Source organism: Acartia tonsa, chromosome 7, assembly GCF_053477335.1.
Source record: "Acartia tonsa isolate MP-2025a chromosome 7, ASM5347733v1, whole genome shotgun sequence".
Taxonomy (NCBI): domain Eukaryota; kingdom Metazoa; phylum Arthropoda; class Copepoda; order Calanoida; family Acartiidae; genus Acartia; species Acartia tonsa.
In genome coordinates this window covers 22651109-22674757 of record NC_137266.1, presented here as the reverse complement: position 1 = coordinate 22674757, position 23649 = coordinate 22651109, and the positions used below count along the sequence as shown (strand labels likewise).

Here is a 23649-nt window from a genome sequence, read left to right as displayed (position 1 = left end):
TGGATTTTTAAAATATTTTTTTTATTAAAATAAGTACCTTATTCAATTGTTCCATAAGACGACTTTCTCTACCAATAAAAGCGATACTTTTTCCGATTTGAATTTAAATTTAACTTTTGTTTTTCTTAACAACTATAAACAATATGTTTATTCAGCATATTCATTTGAATGTATGATATTCCATGGAAACACTTTGTCTCAATTATGATTATTTAATATTATGTGTTAAAAATAACAATTTCCTTAGGCTAGAAATGTTTGTAATTCTCAATACAGATGGAATGTCGTTATTCTACTGTATTGATTACTAGACAAGGAAGACAACATCCATAAAAGCAAAGCTCTGAATCGGTAGGACAAACGAACAATAACACTAGTAGAAAATCAGAGCTTAATAAGTAGAAATAAATGTATAAGCCGTAACAAAATTGTAAGTTAATTTGTTGAAAAACTGCTTAAATATAAAATACTGTTTGATATACCTACCTTTTAGGACTTGATTATCCGAATGCTAAGTTTGAAATCGATAGGAAAATTCTAACATTCTTTCAAAAATATTACAAAGTAACTTTATATATAATAAGCAAACACTCTTTGGTATAAATCTTTCTTGTATTGATAGATTTCAACAAGAGTTGCGTAAGCTGCCCTATTAAGCAGTGACGTCCAAGCCTTTTAATTTGACGGAGGTAATCACCTATTTACCTTCCCCTGGGACGTCTATGCTGATATGTAAATCTCAAAAACTTTACCTTATAATTAGAGAAGAATTGGAGAAAATTTGTTTACTTTTTTTTCCTTCTCAATATATCCTATCAAATGTTTTCCTAGAGTCAAAGTGATTAAAATTGGTAATTTTTTTTATAATTATTTACTAATATCCTTGTTTACATTAACCATCATTTGGTATATTTTTGTTTGACAAATTTTGAAAACAAAATATTTGTTTACAATGTAATAATGCTATTGGCTGTCCCTTGAATCTAGGGACTCTGTTTCAGGACAGGGAATAAAAAATAGCCTGAAGCAATCTCCAGACTAATTCATAAAATTAGATAGCCTAAAACCACCCAGGAACCTTTCTGAAATTTCCATTAAATGGAGAACTCAATCGGTTAGAAGACATAAAAATATTAAGTTAAAGACCTAAATTGATTTTTTTTTGTTTTTAACACACAAAGCGTGTTCTAAAAAAATTAGGACCCCCACATTCTGTCTTTAATAGATGCGCTCTTTTGTTTTTCAGATATTTTCAGGGAGGGAGGAGAAATTGCACTGTAAATTACACAGGTACCCAAAGTTTTATAACCACGATATCTTTTAATCGTTTGATTTGTGTAATTATATTAAATGTTGATAGGTTGGTCCAATCGTTATGACCAATTATTTTATCTACAGAAGGGTTAATTTTGTTTCCATTACGTTTTTGAAACCGATGAATGTCCGCTAGATTGTAACAGGTTATAATTTTACCACAGCGGCTTCGCCCCTAGCCTCTAGGGGCTTTGCCCCAAGAGGTTTGATCAAACTAATTTTTCGTGTTTTAGGTTTTAAAGAAAATTAAAAAAAAAAAAATTTTGGGGGGTGGGAGGGGTAGTCGACCCCACTATTTTAATTTTAGTTTTAGAATGAAAAAACAAATTTTTTTTTTTGGGGGGGGGATTATTTTTCATTTTTGGAGGGGTTAGGGGTGTCCCACCCCCCAAGAAAATGGTTATAAACCTTCACTGGACCTATGAGAAGCTACCCTGTAAAGGAGAACCCGATCGGTTCAGACGTTAGCGAGATCCTTCGCTCAAACAGACAAACAAACAGACAGACAAACAGACAGACAGACTTTGTATTATAGATAATTATAGAAATATTTTGCTTGTACATAAAAAAAAATGCTTGTCCTTTATTTATTTGACAAACGTTGATATGCTACATCTAAATCACAGTTATGAAGAATGTCACAATTAATTCACAATTGTTAGTTTTTATTCTAGTCCGGCCTCAAATCCGATTAATATCCGCTTGATTAGAACCAGTTATCAGCCATACTGAAAAATCATGTATATTTCCCACGAATATTAAAATAAAATCATAACATTAATACCCCTTTTGTTAGATGCTTACAAAACTGTTTTTTATTTTATAATTCTAAATTTAATATTCGCGGAAAGCTGTCAATAATATGATATAAATAACTATTTTTTATGTTTATCATTACATATATACATCCCAGCCTCTTAACAAAGATAAAACAATTATGGTAAAATATAATATGTATGAAAGAGCATTGAATTTCAGACATTAGATTAAAATACAAATAAATTTTAATAATCTTAACAAAATCTCCGCCTCGTGATTTTGTTAAAAAAATAGATATATAAAAATTACATAACATTTTTAAATCATATTTTAATTAAAAATCATATTATAGACAATTTTCCATGAATAATAAAATAAAAACACATAAAATAATTACCAGTTTTGTTGAAAATCGGTCCCTTGAGACCAACAAAACAGGTAGTAATTTTATATTTTTTCATTTTGCTATCCGCAGAAAACTGTCTGTAATACGATACGATAAATAAATACAATACTATAAATTAGACAACAAAAAAAGAACTGATGTGATAAAATTATAGATTAAGAAAAACAATCTGGTAGAATTATTCTTTTTGTTAAGTATTGATTTCTCTCAAAGAATTCTAAAATTGTGAATTAAGGGATAAAAATCATAAACAAATTCTAAGCTTTTGATGAGAACTTTTAAAGATAAATGCAAGGGTTGCAAAAAAATGTCCTTTTTAAAATGTAATAGGATGTCTTTCTATCTGTCTGTGTGTATCGAAGGATCTCACTACCCGCTGAACTTATATAGTTACCCCTTACAACGTAGCTTCACATAGGCCCTAGGAAGGTTTATATCCATTTTTGGGGAGAGTACCACTGCCCTCCTATAATCACCCTAGAAAAATCGGCCCACGAAAAAATGACATTCAAAAATATTTTTTTTACCTTTTCTTTAAAAAAAAATAAAAGTTGGGGGGCGGGTGAACTCAAACCCCCTCCCCTACCCCACCTCAATTACCCCCAGAGGTCAAATTTTTGTTCCCTTAATTTCCTGATTTTTTTTCTTACTTCTTTCTGTTTATAGAGCTCCAAAATTTGGTCGGGTTCATAACTGTTCTCATTTCATTTCTCACTCTAAAAAAATAATAATTAGAACATGTTATACCATTCTAAACCGTTGTATTTTAAATTTTTTTAATATTTTTTATACTTTTTTATATTTTTTTATACTTTTTAAATTTTTTTTTATTTTTCAATTATTTTTCTTCTTTTTAAATTTCTTTTCTTCTTTTAAACTTTGTTTTATAAAATTCAAAAAGATTGTGAAACATTTCCTTCTCCTGTAGGGGCGAAGTCCCAAAATGGCTAATGGCAAAGAAATTTTTAAAAACATTAAAAAAAAGAAAAAAAAAGGTTTTAAATAATAGAAATCAATATAAAAAGTTATAAAGAGTTATAAAATGTTATAAAGAGTTACAAAAATTTATAAAGAGTTATAAAAAGTTATAAAGAGAAAGCTGAAAGTTGCTTTAAAAAAAATTATTATTATTTTCAGAGATTTCGATATTTTCTTTGTCCTTCGCAACTAGTTGATGTTGTCATCAATGTAGCTTCTCATAGGTCCTGGCAAGGTTTTTACTTTTCCTTTTAAAACTAGAATTGAAAAGGAGGTGGGGCGTCGATTAACCCCTCGACCCCCCTCCCAAGCCCCTTACCTCTAGTGAGTTATAATGTTGTCAATGACATGCCCTTAAATTTGATAGGACTTCAGTAATTTTACACATTTCAAATAACTATATGTTCCACCTTTCAAACTTCTGCTGTTTAATTTTTGTTTTACCTCATCTGATTGGGTCTACGGTCTTTGCCAAGAACAGGTGGAGGAACTGTGGATACTGAAATATTTCTTCAATTAATCTTTTCAGATAACTCTAAGGTAAGGCAAAGCAAAGTTCAAGGCAAAGACCAAAACTAAGGCGTGTTAATTGTCAAGTTAAAGGTATCGTTATAATAAAGTAACAGGATCTATGTTTGTGTGTCTGTCTGTCTGTACCGAAGGATATGTCTGTTTGTACTGATGAACCGCTATCGTTCTAATTTACAGTGGGTTTTCTTATAGGTCTTGAGATGGTTTTTTGTTATCATATTATCCCAAATAAATCTGGGTATGGTTTTAAGCTATTTTTCTTTCCTTTCCATATCGCTTCAAATACAGAGCCTCTAGATGCTAAGGGCGCAAGAGCTAGGTATTTAAAAAGCGTAAAGGCAGAAAAAATGTAGTGAGCTACATGAAGGAGATATAAATATTTGAGCACCTGAACTAACTTTACTAACCTGATATAAACTTATCAATGAGCTCCTTCACCTCCCCCTTGAGTTGTGCCATCTCCTCCATGATGATATTCACGTCCAACCTCTTCTTGGCAGTTTCTGAAACGTTCATATCCGAGAGTTCTGGGGTGCCTAGGTCATACAGGTAGTCGCATGTTTTAATTTCAACCCAAAGATTATTAATAACAGGTTTGGTTTAAACACTTTAGGAACTTTGATTATCAAGCGCTCATCTTGCTAAAAATGCACCGCAACCTTTTTTACTTTTATTACATTCTTTTGGGAATTATTAAAGAGCTAAAAAAAATTAAAACCATGCAAATTGAAATAATAAATTTTAACCCTTCAATAGCTGGGTTTGAAATCCCCCCAAAAATTTTAAACTAGAAACAAATTACATTATTTTGAGTAGATAACAAAGACTTTCATAGATTATTAATATATTAAAGTAATATAATAGAGGGGGCATGAGCCATATGTATTATGTAACCCTGTATTTGAGTATTTGAAATCAGCTAATAGCGCCGGAAATATAAACAAAGCGAGCCCCTTTAAAACAACAGAAAACAATTTGCTAACAGACGCAACCATTTGGATCAGGTAGTTGTCTGGATTATATATCTATACTTATAAATATATTATGTTACCTATGCTAGGGTTGAGACGAATCCATCTAGTAAACTCTCCAGGCTGGTGGTAGTCCAACATTATTCCTTCACCAATGCACGCCACACTCAACAGGACCAAGATTCCTACCCAATATACTTTCTATATTTTTAATCAGAGATCTAAAGGGATAAGACAACAATAGGGCTAGCCGACAATAGCCAATAAATTGATGTTCATTCTCAATGATGATACACAAAATTACCTCTTCTGTAGATTAAAATTAGTGGTTGAAACGTTCAAAAAAAAATCATTAAAGTCCCCAAAGCTGATAAGTTAATAAAAAACGTTATAATAAAACTTTGGGGACTAGTGTAATAAACAGCCTATTGTCTCTCTCTCTCTCTCTGCTTTTTAATACTTGATTACAGAGTTGCATCGCTCATAGTATTGGGGTAATCTTCTTTAGTAACCAATATTTCAATAAAAAGCATAGAACGAATAAATAACATAGAATATTATTGTGTCAGAGCTAAAAATAACTCCTCCTCTTATATAAAGTAGTAAGGTGTTTTGTCTGAAGCTTAAGATCTCACAATTTGCTGGTGCAAATGTGTTATGCCATTTAGAAGAACCTTTTACATGTCTAATTGTGGTTTTAGGCTATTTCCCAGGCCTGCACTGCCCTTCCTTAGAGTCTAGGTTCGAAGCAACTAGTATGTTTATAATGGAAGTAAGGATTTTCTGGTGATAATTGTAAGGTTGCAACGCTTTATTTGTACTTTATTGTTACAGAAATAATAATGTAAAGTTTGAATTTTGAAATTTATCTAAACATGCCTAAAATTTAGAACAAAATCGTATTTTTGGATTGGTTACGGATGTGTAGAAAAGTTTTGCTTTGCGAATTGATTTGATAATTGGTTCGCATCTTTCAAAATTTCAATCCAATTATTATTCAAAAGCATGATTACATACATACATATGAAGTATTACAGAAAAATATTTGGGTTTTTAAAACTACGCCTAGATTTCAATAATACGATTTAAATGTTAAAAATCACGAAACTTTTCGCCAATTTGAACATTAAAAATTTATACATTTAAAAAAGTTGCAAATTATAACTGCAAAAAAACACTGCCAAGCTGTTCTTCACCTTTTATATAAAATACCCCAATCAGTAGATGTTCTATTGTGAAATAATGTAATTATTTCATTTACTCTTATTTAAACCTTAATGTTAGATTCTATACTTATTAGGACAGGTTAACCAACCATACTCCAGCCATACAAGGTTGATTTAGTATGATATGATTAAGCTCTAATTCGGCAGTTTTGAAATTTAATTAATTAATCTTTGAGGTAATTTTGAAGTCTATGCATTAGATATGCGGAGTAAATAAAATTCCATATAAATTTTGCGAATGTTTAAAGTGTAAGCTAAAAAATCTTAGTACTAGCAATGTTGCTTTTTAGGGTCTTTCAACGATGGGGTTAACTCTTGCCCCCTCCTCTATTCTTTAACTTTATATCCTATGATCTGATCTTACTTCTGTACATGATGATAACACTAAATTTAATACAAAAAATAACAGAGTAGCAACTCTAGAAAAAAAGATAATGTTTTAAAAAGATAGAAAGCAGTTCCTGTAGACATATCCTTCATGGTATAGAAGAAATATTATAATGAGAGAATTATTATGATAATCAAACTATTTATACTAATCTGTAAATTTCAGAGAAAATTTTAAATCGATTGAGAACAGAGATATGTTTTAAATAATTCAAAAGCAATGAAGCTAAAAGAAATCATAGATGGATAACCGGACAAAGTCAGTTATAGAGCCGAAGATTAGAAGTCATAAAAAAAGAAAAAGAAAGAGCGAGGATATGTGACTTTTAATTAGTATAAAATTGCGAAACCTTTTTTTGTCTTTTATAGCATGATCGACAAACATAGCATGATCGCTTTTATGGATGTCATTATTCTTAATTTACTCTAACAAATGATTTTTTATTCTTATTCTCTATCTTTGGTTGAAAAGATCATAATGAGAGAAATGTTTTAAAATCGATTATTTTCAAAAATTATAAAATTCTCTATTTTTAAAAAAAATCTAAACTTTTCTAAAATTAGGGTCGGTCCGTCTGTTTGAAAGTCCGTTTGAAACGGTTAGCTTCAATCTTAAAGTTTGGCATGTTAGAATTGTCCTATTGGTTTCAAACTAAGCATTATGATTCCTGTAACAACTAGGTACAACTTAGAATGCGTAGCAACTCTATAACCGTAGCTATAAAGTCTGTGTATGTCCATTTTTAGCACAATGTATTTTTTTAGCTTTTTTGAAACAAAATTTTATATAACATAATCATCTTATCTACTTGATTTTTAGAATATTGATTCCTTAAACCATCAGGCATACTGTTATACAAAAGCATATCTATATACAAGTCTTAAAATGTCAACAATAAGCATCCTATATTTATTTAATTAAATTATGATAATTTTTTATAAAAATTTTTGTTCAGAATCTAAATAATGTTGAATATTTAACTATTTATTAATATACGTGTGTTTGACCTTATATTTGCTTTTGTGGATGTTGTCATCCTTGTTTTGTTTACTTATAAGATATAATTATAAGGATTCGGAATTTTTTATTGTATTTTAAAATTAGCTAATTGTGTTTAATAATCCTATCATTAAACAAAAATAAATTAGTCATCAATTTTCGGACAGCTATAATCCTTATGTAAAAGTAATATGATGTATTTCTATACCACAGGATCTTGATACAGTGTAATGTTTAGGGGAGGTTTATAACTTTTTTGTGAGGGAGGGTACCTCCAAGAGAAATCGCCCCCAAAATCTTTATTTTATCTTTTATTTTGAAACCTATAATAAAAAGGAGTAGACTTTAATTAGCTATCCGTAACGGCAGATGTACGCACGGACCAAACTTAATTATAGAAAAGCTTCGCTTTAAAAAAATCTTTAAATGTAAAAGCAGCTATAAAACATCCAAAGAGCGGTATGACTAATAATCGAACATTATAAAATTTTTCTTTGATGGCAACTGAAATGATATAATTTTTGTTTACATGCTTGGTCGAACTTACGGACGGAAAGACTTTAGTTTCAGAGTAGCTTGTACAATGTACTGTGCAACTAAAAATCATCTCGAATGTAAATCGCTACTCCCCTCTTATCAATACAAGATACACATATATCATAGGAGGCGAGAAAGATGGGGGGAGGGGGGGGGTTACGCGCCCAAACGGGTTGTCTTCGCGCGGCACGCGACACAAAGGGGTGGTGAATGGGGGGTGGGGCTTTTCAATATTTTGCTGTGTGCATATGTATATACTTTCATTCAACTTTCCGCTTATAGTGATTTTTTAAGTCACTCTTGCAGAATTACAGCACGAAATCAGGCTTCATAGGCAGATATCATGTTGTGATATTGGATTAAAATATTTTTTTAACCCAACCTAAAGCATTGAAACTGTGTGAAATGTTTCAAAATTATTTTAGTTTACTGTTTAGTCAAAACTTTATGTCCGATGGAATAACGTTGTTAAAAGTGTCAAAACCCTTAAAAAACTGTGTTGTGAATTTCAAAAATAATGTGATTTCACAGATGAAAAATGTGAAAATAATATGTACCTTGTAATAAATGGAATAATTAAAGTGAATTTTAAAAAATTATAGTTTTGAATGAATTCAAGTTTGATTCATTCTATTACTTTCATAATAACTTTCTGTTTGTTTCATACTTTTAAAGAATTGGCGCATTCCCTCAAATTGCCTAGTTGATCATAGAGCCCTCTCCCCCCCCCCCCCATTATATAGTATTTTAAAATAAGAAGCTGGGTGGGGGGGGGGAGGTAGGGGGTTATTTTTGTCGTAGTTTTGGGTACTGGGTAGCCCCACAGGGTTATGGCCTCCCCAATTGTTCATTGGATAAAATATTATCTCTTATTTTCTATTTAAATAAAAATAATTTGAGGGTTTCAGCCATCTAAAGGTAATTTTTAAGCACCAAAGAACCTCTTTACAAAATTAAGATTATTTACAGCTTCCATATTGTACATTATTATTTTCAATTTTGCATTTAGAAAGCTAAAAAGTTTTTAATTTTATCTAAAAAATCTATAAGATTTATTTTAAAAGGAAAGTATCATGAATAAGATATTTTGCTGAGTTTTCTTTTAATTGGCTTCGCCCCCAAGCATTTATCCATGCGCATCAAGCCGCTTCAGGCAAGAAAAATATAAGTTTGAGGTACCTAAAGCTAAACAAAAAAATTGTGATAAAAGTTTTGGCATTTTCCCTAAAAAGCTCCGAAACGCCTCACCCTTTACAGAATAAAAATAAGAGAAGGGGGTTTAGTGTGTTACCTCAAGTTATATTATATTGGGTACAGGATAACCCTACAGTGCTATAACCCCCGTAGGGGTTAGGAATAAATAATACAAGACTACCCCGCCCCTACACAATACACATACATCTTGTAAATGTCTACTGGACATTACTGCCTATATAAAGAAACAACTCAATAGTAGTGACATTATTTGATATCATTAACAGACCAAAGTTGTAGAGTTGCTGCGCTAATAAAAGCAATACCCATGATGTAGAACACAGGAACATGAAAACATTATTGTTTATTAATTTGATTAATTTCCATAGATTAGTCCCCCGTTTATTGGCATTCTTGCTACAGATACATTGCTACCATGGACTCAGAGGCGCAGAGAAGGGTATCCAGACCACAGAGCTTGATCTTTAAATCATTTTAGTGGCGATTCAGATCGGGGCGCGCCAAAATTTCAGCCAATCACAGCTCTGCATTTTCAAAATGCAGCGCTGTAATTGGCTGAAAGTTTGGCGCGCCCCGATCCAAATCACCCCTAAAATGATTTAAAGATCAAGCTCTGGAAAATTAAGGGGGGGCAAATACATGCACACAAATAAAAAATGAACATGAGTTTCTTTTTTAATCCCGGTTATGTGTTATAAGACTTGACAACAGTATTATAACGATTAAATTATGCAATAATTGAGCCACAATGTGAGAAACGGCGGTGGAACCATTGTAACTATCTACTGCCTAATTATAGAAGGCAAAACAATTTGTGTGCTCATTAATTCAAACATGTCACTAGTCTACTCAACATAATATAAGGGGGATTGTTTTGAGAAAAACAGTTTTTATCAAATAATTCAAATTTGTCTAATTTTGTAAGAAATCTAAAAATATATCGGTGGCAGCGGCGGTTCCACCGCCGTTTCTTAATAGTTACGCATTTTAACTTGTCGCAGCAACAGAAATGCTTATGTTTAGCTTTCAGATCCTAACCTAAGTTTTATTTTGACAGGATCTTCAGGTGATAAAAATGAGGCAAAACGATAGGTAGGGTTTTAAATACTTGTCTCTCGCTTTACTTGTGTACATGTTTTTTTCTCTGTATCTGCATTTTCTCTTTATTCCAGGGATGCTGGGATAGGATGTCTCATTATATATGTATAGACTTGCAATTATTATCCTTATATAAAAGTAACAGGCTGTCTAATTAACATAAACATAAACATATTCATTTGGGTATTAAAATTAATGGTGGATCTCTTTAATCGCTGAACCGATATGTTTTTCCTTTACAATGTATCTTCTCAGAGGTCGTAGGAAGGTTTAAAATATTTTTGGGGAGGGTACCAACACCCTCCCAACAGAAATATTAATGCTTTTAGGGGCGAAGCCACTTGTCTTTCCTACAAAGTACCTCTTTTACTCTCTCTCTCTCTCTCATTTAGCTATCCTTTTAACCATGTGTTATTAGGACAATAAAGAAAATAGTTTGGCAATATGGGGATAAATGCAGGGACGTTCAGGAGCGGATTGTAAGGGTTACAATGTATATACAGATAACTAGCTGCCTCCCTTTTACAGAGACTTTTTTTGTCTGTTAGCAATTTTTTTCTGTGTTAATAATTCCGACACTATAGGTTGATTTTCAAAGACCCGATTGTAAGTCAGCAAAAGGTCCTTGGGAGGGCGACTAGAGAAAAGACTGTATTGTAATTTTTTATATGATTCATTACCAACATAGTTGACTTTTTAATTTTTCTTTTATAGGTAATCGTTATCATCATGGCTAAATTTAAATTTAAATATTGATTTAATTTCCTTTAAATTAGCCTCACCAATTAAATGTAAAATATGATTTTTTTATCCACGTCATTTATTTAATATGCAAAGCTACTCCATAATTAATTTTGTCTGGCTGTCTGTCGGTCCGCTTTATCCGTCTGTCTGTCGGCCATGCTTCAAAAAACATAAATCTTATTCTTTATATAAATATGCAAATATATTTAGAAAGGGTGGGTGGTGTACTACTTTGTATATGTTTCCTATGCCCAGGACTTGTAAGGGGTACTTGTAACCCCCCTAAATACAATATGAGCATGTATTCACTGTTTCCTATAAAATATTTATAATAAGGGGGGGTTATACTAATCTGTATACGTCCCCTACGCCCCTGAACATGAACAACCCCTGGTACCCCCCTTGTGGACGCCCCTTGATGCAACATGAGCATGTATTCATTGTTTCCGAAACTTTACAAAGAGCCGTGGGACGTCAATAGATCCATCGCATTTTAAGGAGTTTCCTTTCCAACTTTCCTCTCCTCCCTCATTTTTAAGACGTCACACGGCTTTGTTAAGTCACTTTTTAGAGCTTCATTGTTTTTCTATAAAATAAACAATTAAACATGAAAATATTTAGAAGGGCTAGGAGGGGGGGGGGGTGCTACTTTGTATATGGCCCCTTACGCCCTGGACTTCTGTAAAGGGTATATACTCTCAACTCTTATTACCCCCCTTATGAACGCCCCTGGATGCAACATGAGCATGTATTCATTGTTTCCTATAAAATAAACAATATAAACATGAAAATGCAACCATAGAAAAAGTTTCTAAACATGGAAAGGTTTGTACATTTAGTAAAAAAAAAAAAGATTTTGAGTCACAGTTAAAACTTAAAACTAACTTCCATCCTTTATTCTAAGTAACATGATAACTGTCTTTCCGCTAAGATATCGTAAACGGTTGGAACTATCTTAATTTTCAAAACAAAAATAAATTTTTGGAGGTATTGGGGCTTAGGTCATTTGACCATCTCATAGAGGGCTATGAAAGGTTTAAAACCCTATTGGATTAGGCAGTCTCTACTTTATACCATGCACACAATAATAACTTTTAAACAATTGACGTGCAATTAAAGGGTAGAGTATTAATTATCTTAAGGATATATTTGTTTAAATACTACATACAATTGTAACATATTCACGATGAAACAAGTCTTTAAAAATATAGTAAATATTTATTTGAAATGGCCGATTTCTGAGATAGGTGATATGTAGATGACTTATATTATGGTTTTTGTTTTACTTTTTATTGTCCTTGTTTATGAATAATTTTGTAATGCGTTTGAAGATTTTATTGTAAATGTAATATCTAAATATTTCCAATTTATGTTATTGTAATAGTTATTAGAATTGCTAGAGGTAGGTCCACTTTCATTATCTAAATGGCAAATAAGCATTACGAATAAACTGGATTATTTTTTCATGAATACAAGGGGTTTAAATCGATATTGAAATAAAAAAGTTGATTATTTCTTTCTGATCATGGAGTATGGACTAGCTGTGTTTATACCACACATCAAATAATTTTAATGCCATTTAAAGTGGGATTTATAACAATTTAAAATTGACCAATAAACAACATGTTTTCGACATGGCTTCCAACCTGATTGATATCCCCTCGATTAGAACCAGTTCTCGGCCATACTGAAAAATCATGTGTAGCATCGATCTAGAAACTTTCCATTGATAGGCAATAAAATAAAAATCATAAAACTAATACCATTTTTGTTAGTCTGGGCCATTTTAATATCCGCGGAAAGATGGCTATAATACGATGCAATAAGAAACTATGATGTATATTTTTTTCAGAATGTAAAATTAGCCATAGTTGTTAAAAATGGCGCTAAAAAATGATTACGGTGAATTTGAATTGGATAAAGAGATATTAGAATTTTTAGAACAGGTACAGTTTTTATTTTCAATAGTAAAGCAACTCTTTAATTCACTTTGAATGTACGTCATTCAGTAAGTCCGTTTGTAACGCTTTGGGAGAAATTTGATTTTCTCTGCTTCTATTTTAGATTGATTGTTGATTTTTTGGCGATGTTATACCCTTACCATTGAATATCCAGTAAACAATTTACTTGGTCCGTCAGACTGTCAGTCATGCTATAAAAGATATATTACGAATGTACGAACATACTGACGTACGAAAGCTTCGATTATTTGATTGTGTGAAAACTTGTATCTAACCCATATGATTTCTTAAATTTCTTATCGCCTAAATTAAATATATTATGTTTCATTAAACAATTGGCCGAACAGGAACTAAAATAAGAGAAATAAATTAGTTTTAGTTAGCACCCAACAGTCGCTAAAAAGTTAATTAAATTCTGAAGAAGGGGGGGGGGGCATTTTTTTTATAGAAATGATTTGGGAGGGAGGATGTAACCCTCTCAAAATAGTTATAAACCTTCCTATGAGAAGCTCTACAATGTAAAGAAAAACCATATCAGTTCAGCAGTTCATTTCTTTCTCATAGACACCATGTTACTTTTAAATTAAGATAAACTTCCATAATTATGAAATGCCTTTAAAATAATAAAATAATCAATATTTTAGCCTAAATTTACATTCAATATTATTATATTTCTAAAGATGACTTAAAACCTAATTAGACCCTTTTTTTCTATAATTTATTTATATTTATCCACCAGTCCTTAATATTACACATTCATGTGATAACAATTAAATGATGTTTGCTTAATTTTAGATCTATTTATTTGTTCATTAGGTCGAATCACACTTTTTGCTCTTAAAGGAAAATATCAAGCCAGATATTAATATTTGTAATGGAAGTGTCATCTCAATTATATTTGTATCGAAGCTACTTAATAAAGGTGACAGGTTCTGATCTCGGCACAACACTGCGCCATAACTTAAGATGTTAAAAACAGTCATATTGCTGCTATGTCAGGTGCGCTAAAAAAAGAGTAGGGGGGAATACGTTGGCCCAAATCAGGTTAAATTATCCTCATGCACAAATAGGACTTCCAGACAAAGGGCATGCAATCAATTTATTAAAGGTTTTGTTGTCTGAATGGACGATTGACCATATAATTTTGCATATTATTAAGCAAGATTCGGTTTAATGATAGCCAATAATTAATTCACGTGGTATTCGTCCTTTATAGGTTATCCCGTATCCGTTTATTACAGACGGACGAACGGACAATTCAAATTATATTGAAAAATATTTTATTCATTTCTAAATCTATTTTACGCAATATTATTACACAGTATATTATCTACTTGATTAAGCGGCCTAATACTATTCTGTCTTACTGTAAATCACTCCCTTTAGAAACATCTTTTTAACCTCAGGGTGTGAGAGGACATGAGACTATAAGTACCAAAGTTTTATAACCCTCTTATCGTTGGCTTAATAACTTTCGGTACTTTTGTTAAATTTTCGTTGGTTGGTTTCAAACTTATCAGCCAATAATTTTAATATACATATGGAGTAATTTTGTTCAACATCATTGAGGATATATTTTAATTTATCGTTCATTATCTTATCCCTGTTTAACCTAGAAAAAGGATCTTCTTATCTTTTGTGGTTACTTTTTGATTTTCTTCAGGGATTAGGTTAGAAGCAGTGTATCCCATGTATAATCCTCGTATAAAAGTAACAGGATGTCTATCTGTATGTAATAAGGGATCCCGCTAAATTTTGAACTGATATGAAAATGTATCTTCTCGTAGGTCCTCGAAAAGTTTTGTAACTATTCTGGGAGAGGGTGCCACCACCCTCAAGAGAAATTGCCCCCTCCGAAATTATTATTGACTTTTTCTTTTTTTCTGTGATTACAGCTATTATAGAATAGAAGAAAATATTCTACACTTTTATATATTCCATTGAACCATCCCTCCCTCCCTTCTTGCTTCATTCAAATATCCGTAGTTCTTTCTTGTATTGTAATTCGTATTCGATGCGTTATTCAGTCAGTCAGTTAGTACGTCAGCCAGTTATTTGTTGGTCAGTCAAGCAGATTTTGTAGTGAAGCAACTCTAAAACGTATTAAAAACCGCCAATTTTTGTTAGAAAGAATTTTGACTTTCAATCTGTTTTGGTCGCGCAGGTTTTTTTTAATAATTGGTTACTATTTTCGGTAGTTGTCAGTATTTGTTTTATAGTCAAATAGTTACCGTAGGATCGAAGCTACGCTGTTAATTTATTATGTTTGTACGTATTTATGAAAGCAAGCATATCTTTTTTTTTGTAGAAAAGTGACTTTACAAGTCTAAGTTTAATTAATGTTATTTTCTAAATTATACCTTTTATATCTTACCTTTAATGTGGACCAAACTTATCACTTTATGGGGTTTTTATCATGTTATAAATTTTCTAAAAAAAACTCTATGGTGCAATGGATGTTATTATCCTTGTTTTGTGATAGTGATATAGACTCATAAAAAAAATTTATATGCTTCTAAATATTTTCGTTTTCAATTTGCTTAGAATTATTTTTTTATTATACTAGAGAGTGAGACTGAGCCCCTAGCATCTAAGGCTCTATATTCAGAGGGTTAAGAAAGAGCATAGCAACAGCCTGAAACAATTCCATGGCCTAAATCTAAAAATGAAAAGCCTAAAACCATTACCGGGACCCATAAAAAGCTTTCCTAAAATTGAAAAATTTACTATTGGTTTGGTAGTTATTGAAATCTTAAACTTCAGACATAAAACCTTACTAATTTACATATTAGGATTATCAATAATAGTTCTATAAATCTATATATGTTTTATGCCTATTTTATTTAATCTAATTGTTTTTTTTCCTATATATTTGTCTCTTTCCATAAGTCAGTTTGTCAGTTATGCACCGAGGCAGTAATACACACACACACACACACACACACACACACACACAAACACACACACACACACACAACATGGTATTCAAAAACATTTTCAGTATTATTCTAGGAATAGGAATAAATATTCAATGATTTTATTCGATTCTAGCTATATGATATTTTGTTTCAGAGTTACTACAATTTTTACATTTGTTCTGTAATTCAATGTTTCATAGACGTTCTCTCATTCGTTGGATGAATTACTTTGGGTTCTTTTTATTTCAACTGATTCTGTTGGTTCAAGTAGTGTCTAGAAGTGCCTATATTTTTCCACCTGCAATGTATATTTGTTCTACAGATGGATTAACGAACCATTGGATTGACATTTCAATAATATAAAGTTGAATTTTAATTCTATAAAAAATATTTGCATGATTTAATATTCCTATTTCAGAAGTTTATCAAAGTCTAGAATAACCTTTTTGCCCCTCGTTATTTTGTATATACAATTTTTTTGTCAGTCATATTTCAAACGTTCAACCTATAGTTCTTTTATTCTTTTTATTTCAAAAGGCATAAGTTGTGTTAAAAACCAATCTTGTTTTTTTTATACTATTTCTTCTAATAATTCTTATGGAACACCTATGTATATGATAAGATTATAGGATTTGAAACATAACACTTTTTGCAACTTAGCGCCAGTTTTAAGGTCTATTAGTGACACTTATTTAACAGTTCAATAACGGTTTTAAGTCATATAAATCTATTGTCATACTTCGATATCGCATATCTATAGAAATTACCTAGCTCTGAGTCAGCGAGATCAGCTTCATTATTAGCAAAGCAACTCCATAATTTGTACGTCCGTTTGTTTCTTTTACAATTAACTATATATGTAACTAAGTAATAGGATATCTATCTGTCCGTCTTGAGCATTTTATACCTAATGATCCTATAGTGGTTTTAAGCTATTTTCCTTCACATGAAAGTGCTCCCCTTCCCCTATTTTTTTATTTCCTTTTTTCAAAAGGCTTTAAGGGGTGATTGGGGAATTTAAAGAAACATATTTTCATTTTTCTTTCTTTTTTTCCAAGCATAAAAAGCAGGGATCGGAAGCCGCGCGTAAGCCGCGTGTAAGCCTCACTGAAATCGTCATGAAATTATCAATATTTAATAGATTATAGTCACTGTACGTACAATTATAATTTAGTCTCTTTCTTTGTTTGCTATGGATATTTTATTCTTGTTTCATGCTTATATGAACAACATTAAGAACTATAATAATAAGAAAGCTTAAGAAACTTAGTTTATAATAATTTTTCATAGTGAAAAGGCTCAAGATATCGTTTTAAGTGATAAAGTTACTATTCTAGTATTTTTTTTTCTTTGGCTGTCAGTATTTTAATTTGTGCATGGAAATATAGAGCTAACAAAATTTTACATTGCACTTTTATGCAACTACTCTCAGAATTTTTTATCAATCAATTGAAATCAATATTACTGAATTAAAAAAATTACAGAATTATAGTTTCCGAGGTATGATGACAGTCATTTTACCCTCATCCCCTCCCACCCAGGAAAAGTTATTATCTGGAATCTCCCAAGAAATAGGGTTAATTTGCTCTTGAAATGTCTTATTTGCTTTTAATGCTTTATTATAATCTTTATAATGGTCTTAAATAGTTGAAATATTTTATTTTAGGCTACACAGAAAGGCGAAGAAGACATTTATAAACTTTACAGTGACGCCGACATTTTGGTTCAAGCCAAGGCTTTTAGTAAATCAAGACACAGCAATAATATTAGTTATAATGATAGTGATACATTTACTACCAGCCATGCTGACGTAATAGTTAATAATGGTTATGTACCAGTAATACATGATAATAATGGTGATTTTCTAAGTGATCAAGTGCATTACAGTACCAGTGATAGTGATCAAGTGAATAATGGTATCATTGAGGATTTGTTAGCCAATAATAATTGCAGGGATGGGAATAATGATTATGAATATCAATTTAATTTAGATTCTAATGAAAACTATAAAAAAAAGATAATGCGGAGCTTTTTTAGAAGTGGGGCCACTTAATTATCATAATTTCCTAAAGATGTTACAAATCAAACATGTTATTAATAAAGATTTAATTTACCTGACAATTACGTCGACTTAATGTCAGTCTTCAGGGAGGCTTTAGGGCAGGTTTTAGGCTAGAAAGATACATGTTTCCATTATTATCATCCCCATCCGTGACATTACAGTGGTGAACCAATAAGTCACCTGGAACGGCTGATCCGTACAAACTCCATCTGGTTTATACCTGAGCTGAGCCGGCAGGAGGCAAACAGGTTTCTTCATGCTAAAGAAAAAGGGGTAAGTTATGGGCATTGCTACAAAAGACCTACTCTACAAAAGACCTACTCGTCGGTTCTACAAAAGACCAACGCCTACAAAAGACCTACTCTACAAAAGACCAACGCCTACAAAAGACCTACTCTACAAAAAATCGTAATGCTAGAAGGTCATGGCCCCAGAGCTCGGCCCCCTGGCCTGCCTAGCCGCGGGTGCTTGGCCCCCTTGCCTATAACCTAACCTAACCTAACTTATATGTAACAATGTATGAATGTTTATCGTACATGAACTTAATTATATTTTAGAATTTCGTTGATTTACAAAAAGTGGTTGGTAGATTTTTTTCAACTTTTAATATTTTTTTTTACAATATTTAGGTAAGGTTAGGTTAGGTTATAGGCAAGGGGGCCGAGCGCCCGCGGCTAGGCAGGCCAGGAGGCCGAGCGCTGCGGCCAAGTATTGATTATGTATTCCTCTATTAATAAGTTTGATGTTTATATAACAATATATATTCGTAGGTCTTTTGTAAAGTAGGTCTTATGTAGGGGTAGGTATTTTGTAGAGTAGGTCTTATGTAGGGGTAGGTCTTTTGTAGAGTAGGCCTTTTGTAGGGGTAGGTCTTTTGTAGAGTAGGTCTTTTGTAGCAACGCCAAGTTATGTTGTATCAAATTAAATAAAAACTTAAGCAAGAATGCTAGTACCCAGGAATAAGGTATAACCAACAAGCGAAATAAATCTAATATAATATTTGGGGGGCAAATGTAGATGTCGTCAATTTTATGATGTGTTGCCCCCCAACTACAGCTGAAAAACACGTATAGGTTTCGTGATTTTTTCCCCGAATTAATTTCGTTATTGGTAGAGACCGGCTAGTACCTATATTTAGCACAGTTACCCCAAAATAAAAGCCTTTAGAAAGGCGTCAACATCAATGCACTTTATTAATATACATTATACATATCATAATCTAATGTTTTACTAATTAGGAATCATATCCTACCCTTATATAAAAGTAATTAGATGTCTATGTATTTTTTTTTAACCAAAGGATCTTGCTTACCGCTTGACCGATATGTTTTTCCTTGACATTGATGGTCCATGGAAGGAATATAACTATTAATATTTAGGCAAAATGTATTGTTTTCTTTTATACTTAATCATATGCATTCAAATAAAAATGGGTTGCTGTAGATTGCTATTGTGATTAATTTATTAGACCCCTATCTAATCTTTTGGAATGTAAATAAGGGAAAAACAAAATACCTGCCTTTCTTTTACTTGAATATTTTAAAGACAGTTTTATTTAGATTAATCTACATGTATTCATTCTTAGTTGCACAGAGAATATTATGTTCATAAGTAGCGCAGCATTAAATAATAATATTTTTGATAATTAATAACTCACAAAATAGATTTTCTCTTGATGGTTAAAAAATTAATTTACCTCAAGGCGAATTTACTGTCCATGTAACTTTAACGTCATGTTAACAAAAAGGATAACTAATGTATTAGGTTAGGTAATATCTAACTGTTTGATGGACTTGCGCATGTTTTGGGCCAATGCATTACCCCATATCCTAACTATTAATCTGAAGGAAAAATTTGTAACATCTTTAATTATAACGCGGCGCGAAATTATTTAGTCATACAAATCAAAAGTTCTGAAAAAAATTTCATTCAAAAATCAATGAGAAAATAAAATCACAAATGGTGACTCAACAATACAATGGGTTTTTTTCGATCTCGGTTTTTAAAAAAGGGCATTTTCTAATCAATTACCTAGACAATAATGTTTACAATAAGAGTAGAATATTAATGCCAAGTTTAAAATCGACACGGCAATTCTAACATGCCTTAATTTAAGATAGAAAAGATCAACCCTAATTGTAGAAATCTACGCCTAAAAAATAACAGCTGGGAAAAAGTAGCTGGACCGCTAAAAAATTGTAAAAAAAAGTTTATTTAAAAACTGGCCGTGTTTTACAACGTTTCATGACAAAATTTGTCCAAAATTTTGATGAGAGACTAAAACAATTCTTACTATGGATAAGGATTATTATCATTGAAAGGATGATTTCTAGCCCGTGCAGGGGCCCCTTTCTACGTTGCTTATCTAACCTTTACCTAAGTTAACCAAAAAGTCCGTTTGTGGCCCAGAAACAACATGGAAAAACCACCAAAAAGTAATAAAAGTTCAAAAATTAGTCTGGCTTTATTTTTTTATAAAAAGTAAGGATGGGGGTTTTTTAATGATACCGTTTCCAAATCATACTGAACGAACAAACATAAAAACAGACATATAGACATTACGGGTATAGTCCCTTTCGTGGCAATTCTTTTTTTTCACAGTAGCTTTTCTCCTATTCTAGCCCATGCAGGGGGGCAATTGCCTAACCCTGTGGGGCAATCACCTAACCCAATATAACCTAACCTAACCTAAAATAACCTATCAAAAGCCATTTTTAAAATACGACGAATTAACGGGCGTTGCCACGAAAAAGACTATTCCCAACATTACTTAAGTGAAGTGGTATCTTTTTTTAATCATTATCTATATCCAAATCCAATCCAACATTTTTTTTGTGAAATTCATGTTTTTTTATGTTTTGTTTGATGTAATAAAACAAATAATAATCTTTGATTACATTTCTCCATAATTTGGGACAGGATAAATATTCTAACAAGACCCATATATAAAATTAACAGGATGTCTTTCTTTCTCTGTGTTTATGTAAAGCGATGGATATTGCTAATCGATGATATGGTTCTCCTTTGCAGTAAAGCTTCTTAATGGTCCAGGAAAGGTTTATGACTATTATGGAGAAGGGTAAATTTGCACTCCCAAGATAATTTGCCCTAAGAAAAAAAACTCCAAAATATTTCTTTAATATTTCTTAAAATTTCAACAGATGGGTCGAATTTTCAACTTCTCCTCCTCTTAGCCTCAAGTTCCCCTAGAGGCCTCTAGGGATACAGCTGAAAGTTAAATATATAAATTGAACTTTTTTATTTTTCGTCTAAATTTTATATGTTTCTCACTTATTTAAGGGTCGTTATTTTTATTTATCTACCGATTTTTCTTTAGTATGTTTATGTCAATTTTGAACAATTATTGACATGAATTCAAGGATACATTTAAAGTCAATTAGGGTTTTTACTAATGTCAATTATTTATCCTTTTCTACAAGTAAAGTGTTTTCATGTTTGTACCAAATATCGCAAACCACCTATATGGCTTGTTTGTCCTTATATGTGGGGCTTATAATGAACTTATGGAGGGGAAGGGAGGTGACTCTGCCTTCCGATAGAAAGATTTTCCAATAGGGACGGAGCCATTTGTTAAACCATGCAAATTTACCTTATTATTTATCCATTATCATCCTTATGATAAAAAGTAGAAAAGTTTTATCGTCCGTAAGATCTCGTAAACCACTGAACAGAATGAGTTATTTTTCCATTTTAGTAAAGATAGGTTCTGGGATGGTCTTGGGCTGTTTTATTTTTAGATGAATGGTTTTATGCTATTTTCTGCCCTGTCATATACAGAGCCCATAGAGAAGGCAAAAATGTGTCAATAGAAGCACAGATAAATAGACAGACAGAAAAACATTCTATTACCATATTTTTAACCCACTTTTTTTTCTTTCAGAATTTCCTAGTCCGAAAATCAAGTCAAAACAACACTTTAGCTTTGTCAATAAAGTTAGGTGAGGTTTTTTTATTATTAGCGTATATATTACCTACTCTTTGATGCATCTTTCCTAATATGGAGAAATATAAAAAAATTTAGTAGTGAAGCTACTCTATACAACACTTTTTCTGTCCGTCAGTCCACCCGTAGAGGAAATGTAGTTTTTCTCGTCTACTATTTAAGATAGACTGTTGTTTGGTGAACATACCCCTTACAAAGGATCGATAAGTAAACAACTTACTTTGTCCGTCCGTCTGTCTGTCTGTAAGCCCTGCTAAAAAAGATAATAATACTTAGTTTTACAAAGGTATCGTAATTTTTCTACTATTATTAAATCTCATATTCTCGTTTTTTCTTATTATGACGACTTAACATTAACTCATATTATACGTTTGTTCGTTTGTTGTACTTTCCTACTTATGAATGTTGTCATCCTTGTTTGTATTTTTTCAGGAGAATCAGACGGATATCAAGTCCAACATTTTATAATTCATTCAACAGGAATCAATTTATTTTAAATATATACAAATATGGATGATTTATTAATCAGTCAATTTTAATAAGTGGAATGGGGTGGACAACCCCTAGAGGACAGGATACATCACAATTCTTGCTAATATTATGTAGCCTAGCGTTTTACAAACAACCTGCCCTTTGATTGTACGGTCTTCGCTAAAAGCCCTTTCAATTTTAGTTTTTTTCTAGGGGAGATTTCTCTTGGGAGGTTTGTGGCACCCTCCCCAAAAAAGTTTAAGTTATAAAACTTCACAGGAGAAGTTATATGGGAACGGAGAACGATATCGGTTCAGCGGATAGCGAAATCCTTTGGTACAGACATAAAGACACACAGAAACAGTTCCTGTTACTTTATATGTTTTTGTTTGTGCTGTTATAGAGATTCTAATAAACTTTCCGGCTGTCGGATATTCAAAATCTTCTTTCTTTAGAGAAATTTAATTGAAATTATATTGATTTATTGAGATTCCCTTAAAACAATTACATCCACCTACCTACTTTAAAAATCGATGATTCATTAAAATTTATAAAGAAAAGATTTAAAATTTGACGTGCATAAACTAAAGATCAAGGCTATCTATTCCAAACTGATTAATATCCGCCGGAATACAACCGGTTCTGAGCCATACTGAGAAATGATGTGTCACATGGTATTCTAGACAATTGTCCACAAACAATAAAGTAAAAATGATTTTATAATTACCAGTTTTGTTAGAAAGTGCCTGCCTTGGGCATTATGGGCTAACCAAACTGGTAGTAATCTTTTAATTTTACTATTTGCGGGAAGCTGTCTGTAATAGGATGCGATAAATAACTATTATCGGCCTCAGTTGCTATTAAAGATATGTTTCATATTTCGAACAAGAGCATTCTTTAACTTTTCTTTGCTTTCTATGGATGTTTTCATCCTTGTTTCTCTAGGATATGATAAATTATGAATCATTTATTATTTTTAATCGATGAAAATAATTTATACCAATTATTTTTGGATTAATAAAAAATATAGTTGCTTCGCCCCAAGTTTTAAAAAGAACCACAAACAAAGAGGACCAGTACAAAGCTTTCATGAACGATGAAGCCTAA

At 31.8% G+C, this 23649-nt stretch overlaps 2 protein-coding genes across 3 annotated transcripts; one reads left to right on the top strand and one right to left on the bottom strand.

Moving 5' to 3' along the window:
- Positions 1–1887: 1887 nt before the first annotated feature.
- Positions 1888–6695, bottom strand: LOC145324204 (uncharacterized). 2 transcript variants are annotated; one of them, XM_080166825.1, is made up of 5 exons: positions 6649–6695; positions 5040–5146; positions 4396–4524; positions 3902–3956; positions 1888–3195 (listed from the first exon to the last, which is right to left on the bottom strand). In XM_080166825.1, the coding sequence occupies exons 1-5, from the start codon at positions 6663–6665 to the stop codon at positions 3126–3128; spliced, it is 378 nt and encodes a 125-aa protein (XP_080022951.1). In that variant the 5' UTR covers positions 6666–6695; the 3' UTR covers positions 1888–3125. The 2 variants fall into 2 exon arrangements, with proteins under 2 accessions (XP_080022951.1, XP_080022952.1); XM_080166826.1 differs by having other exon boundaries at positions 4396–4491; positions 6649–6691.
- A 6321-nt stretch (positions 6696–13016) lies between these two features.
- On the top strand, positions 13017–22568 carry LOC145324458 (uncharacterized). The gene is made up of 5 exons (XM_080167045.1): positions 13017–13112; positions 17712–17998; positions 18269–18380; positions 22009–22066; positions 22504–22568. The coding sequence occupies exons 1-5, from the start codon at positions 13047–13049 to the stop codon at positions 22566–22568; spliced, it is 588 nt and encodes a 195-aa protein (XP_080023171.1). The 5' UTR covers positions 13017–13046.
- The last annotated feature ends 1081 nt before the right edge of the window (positions 22569–23649 follow it).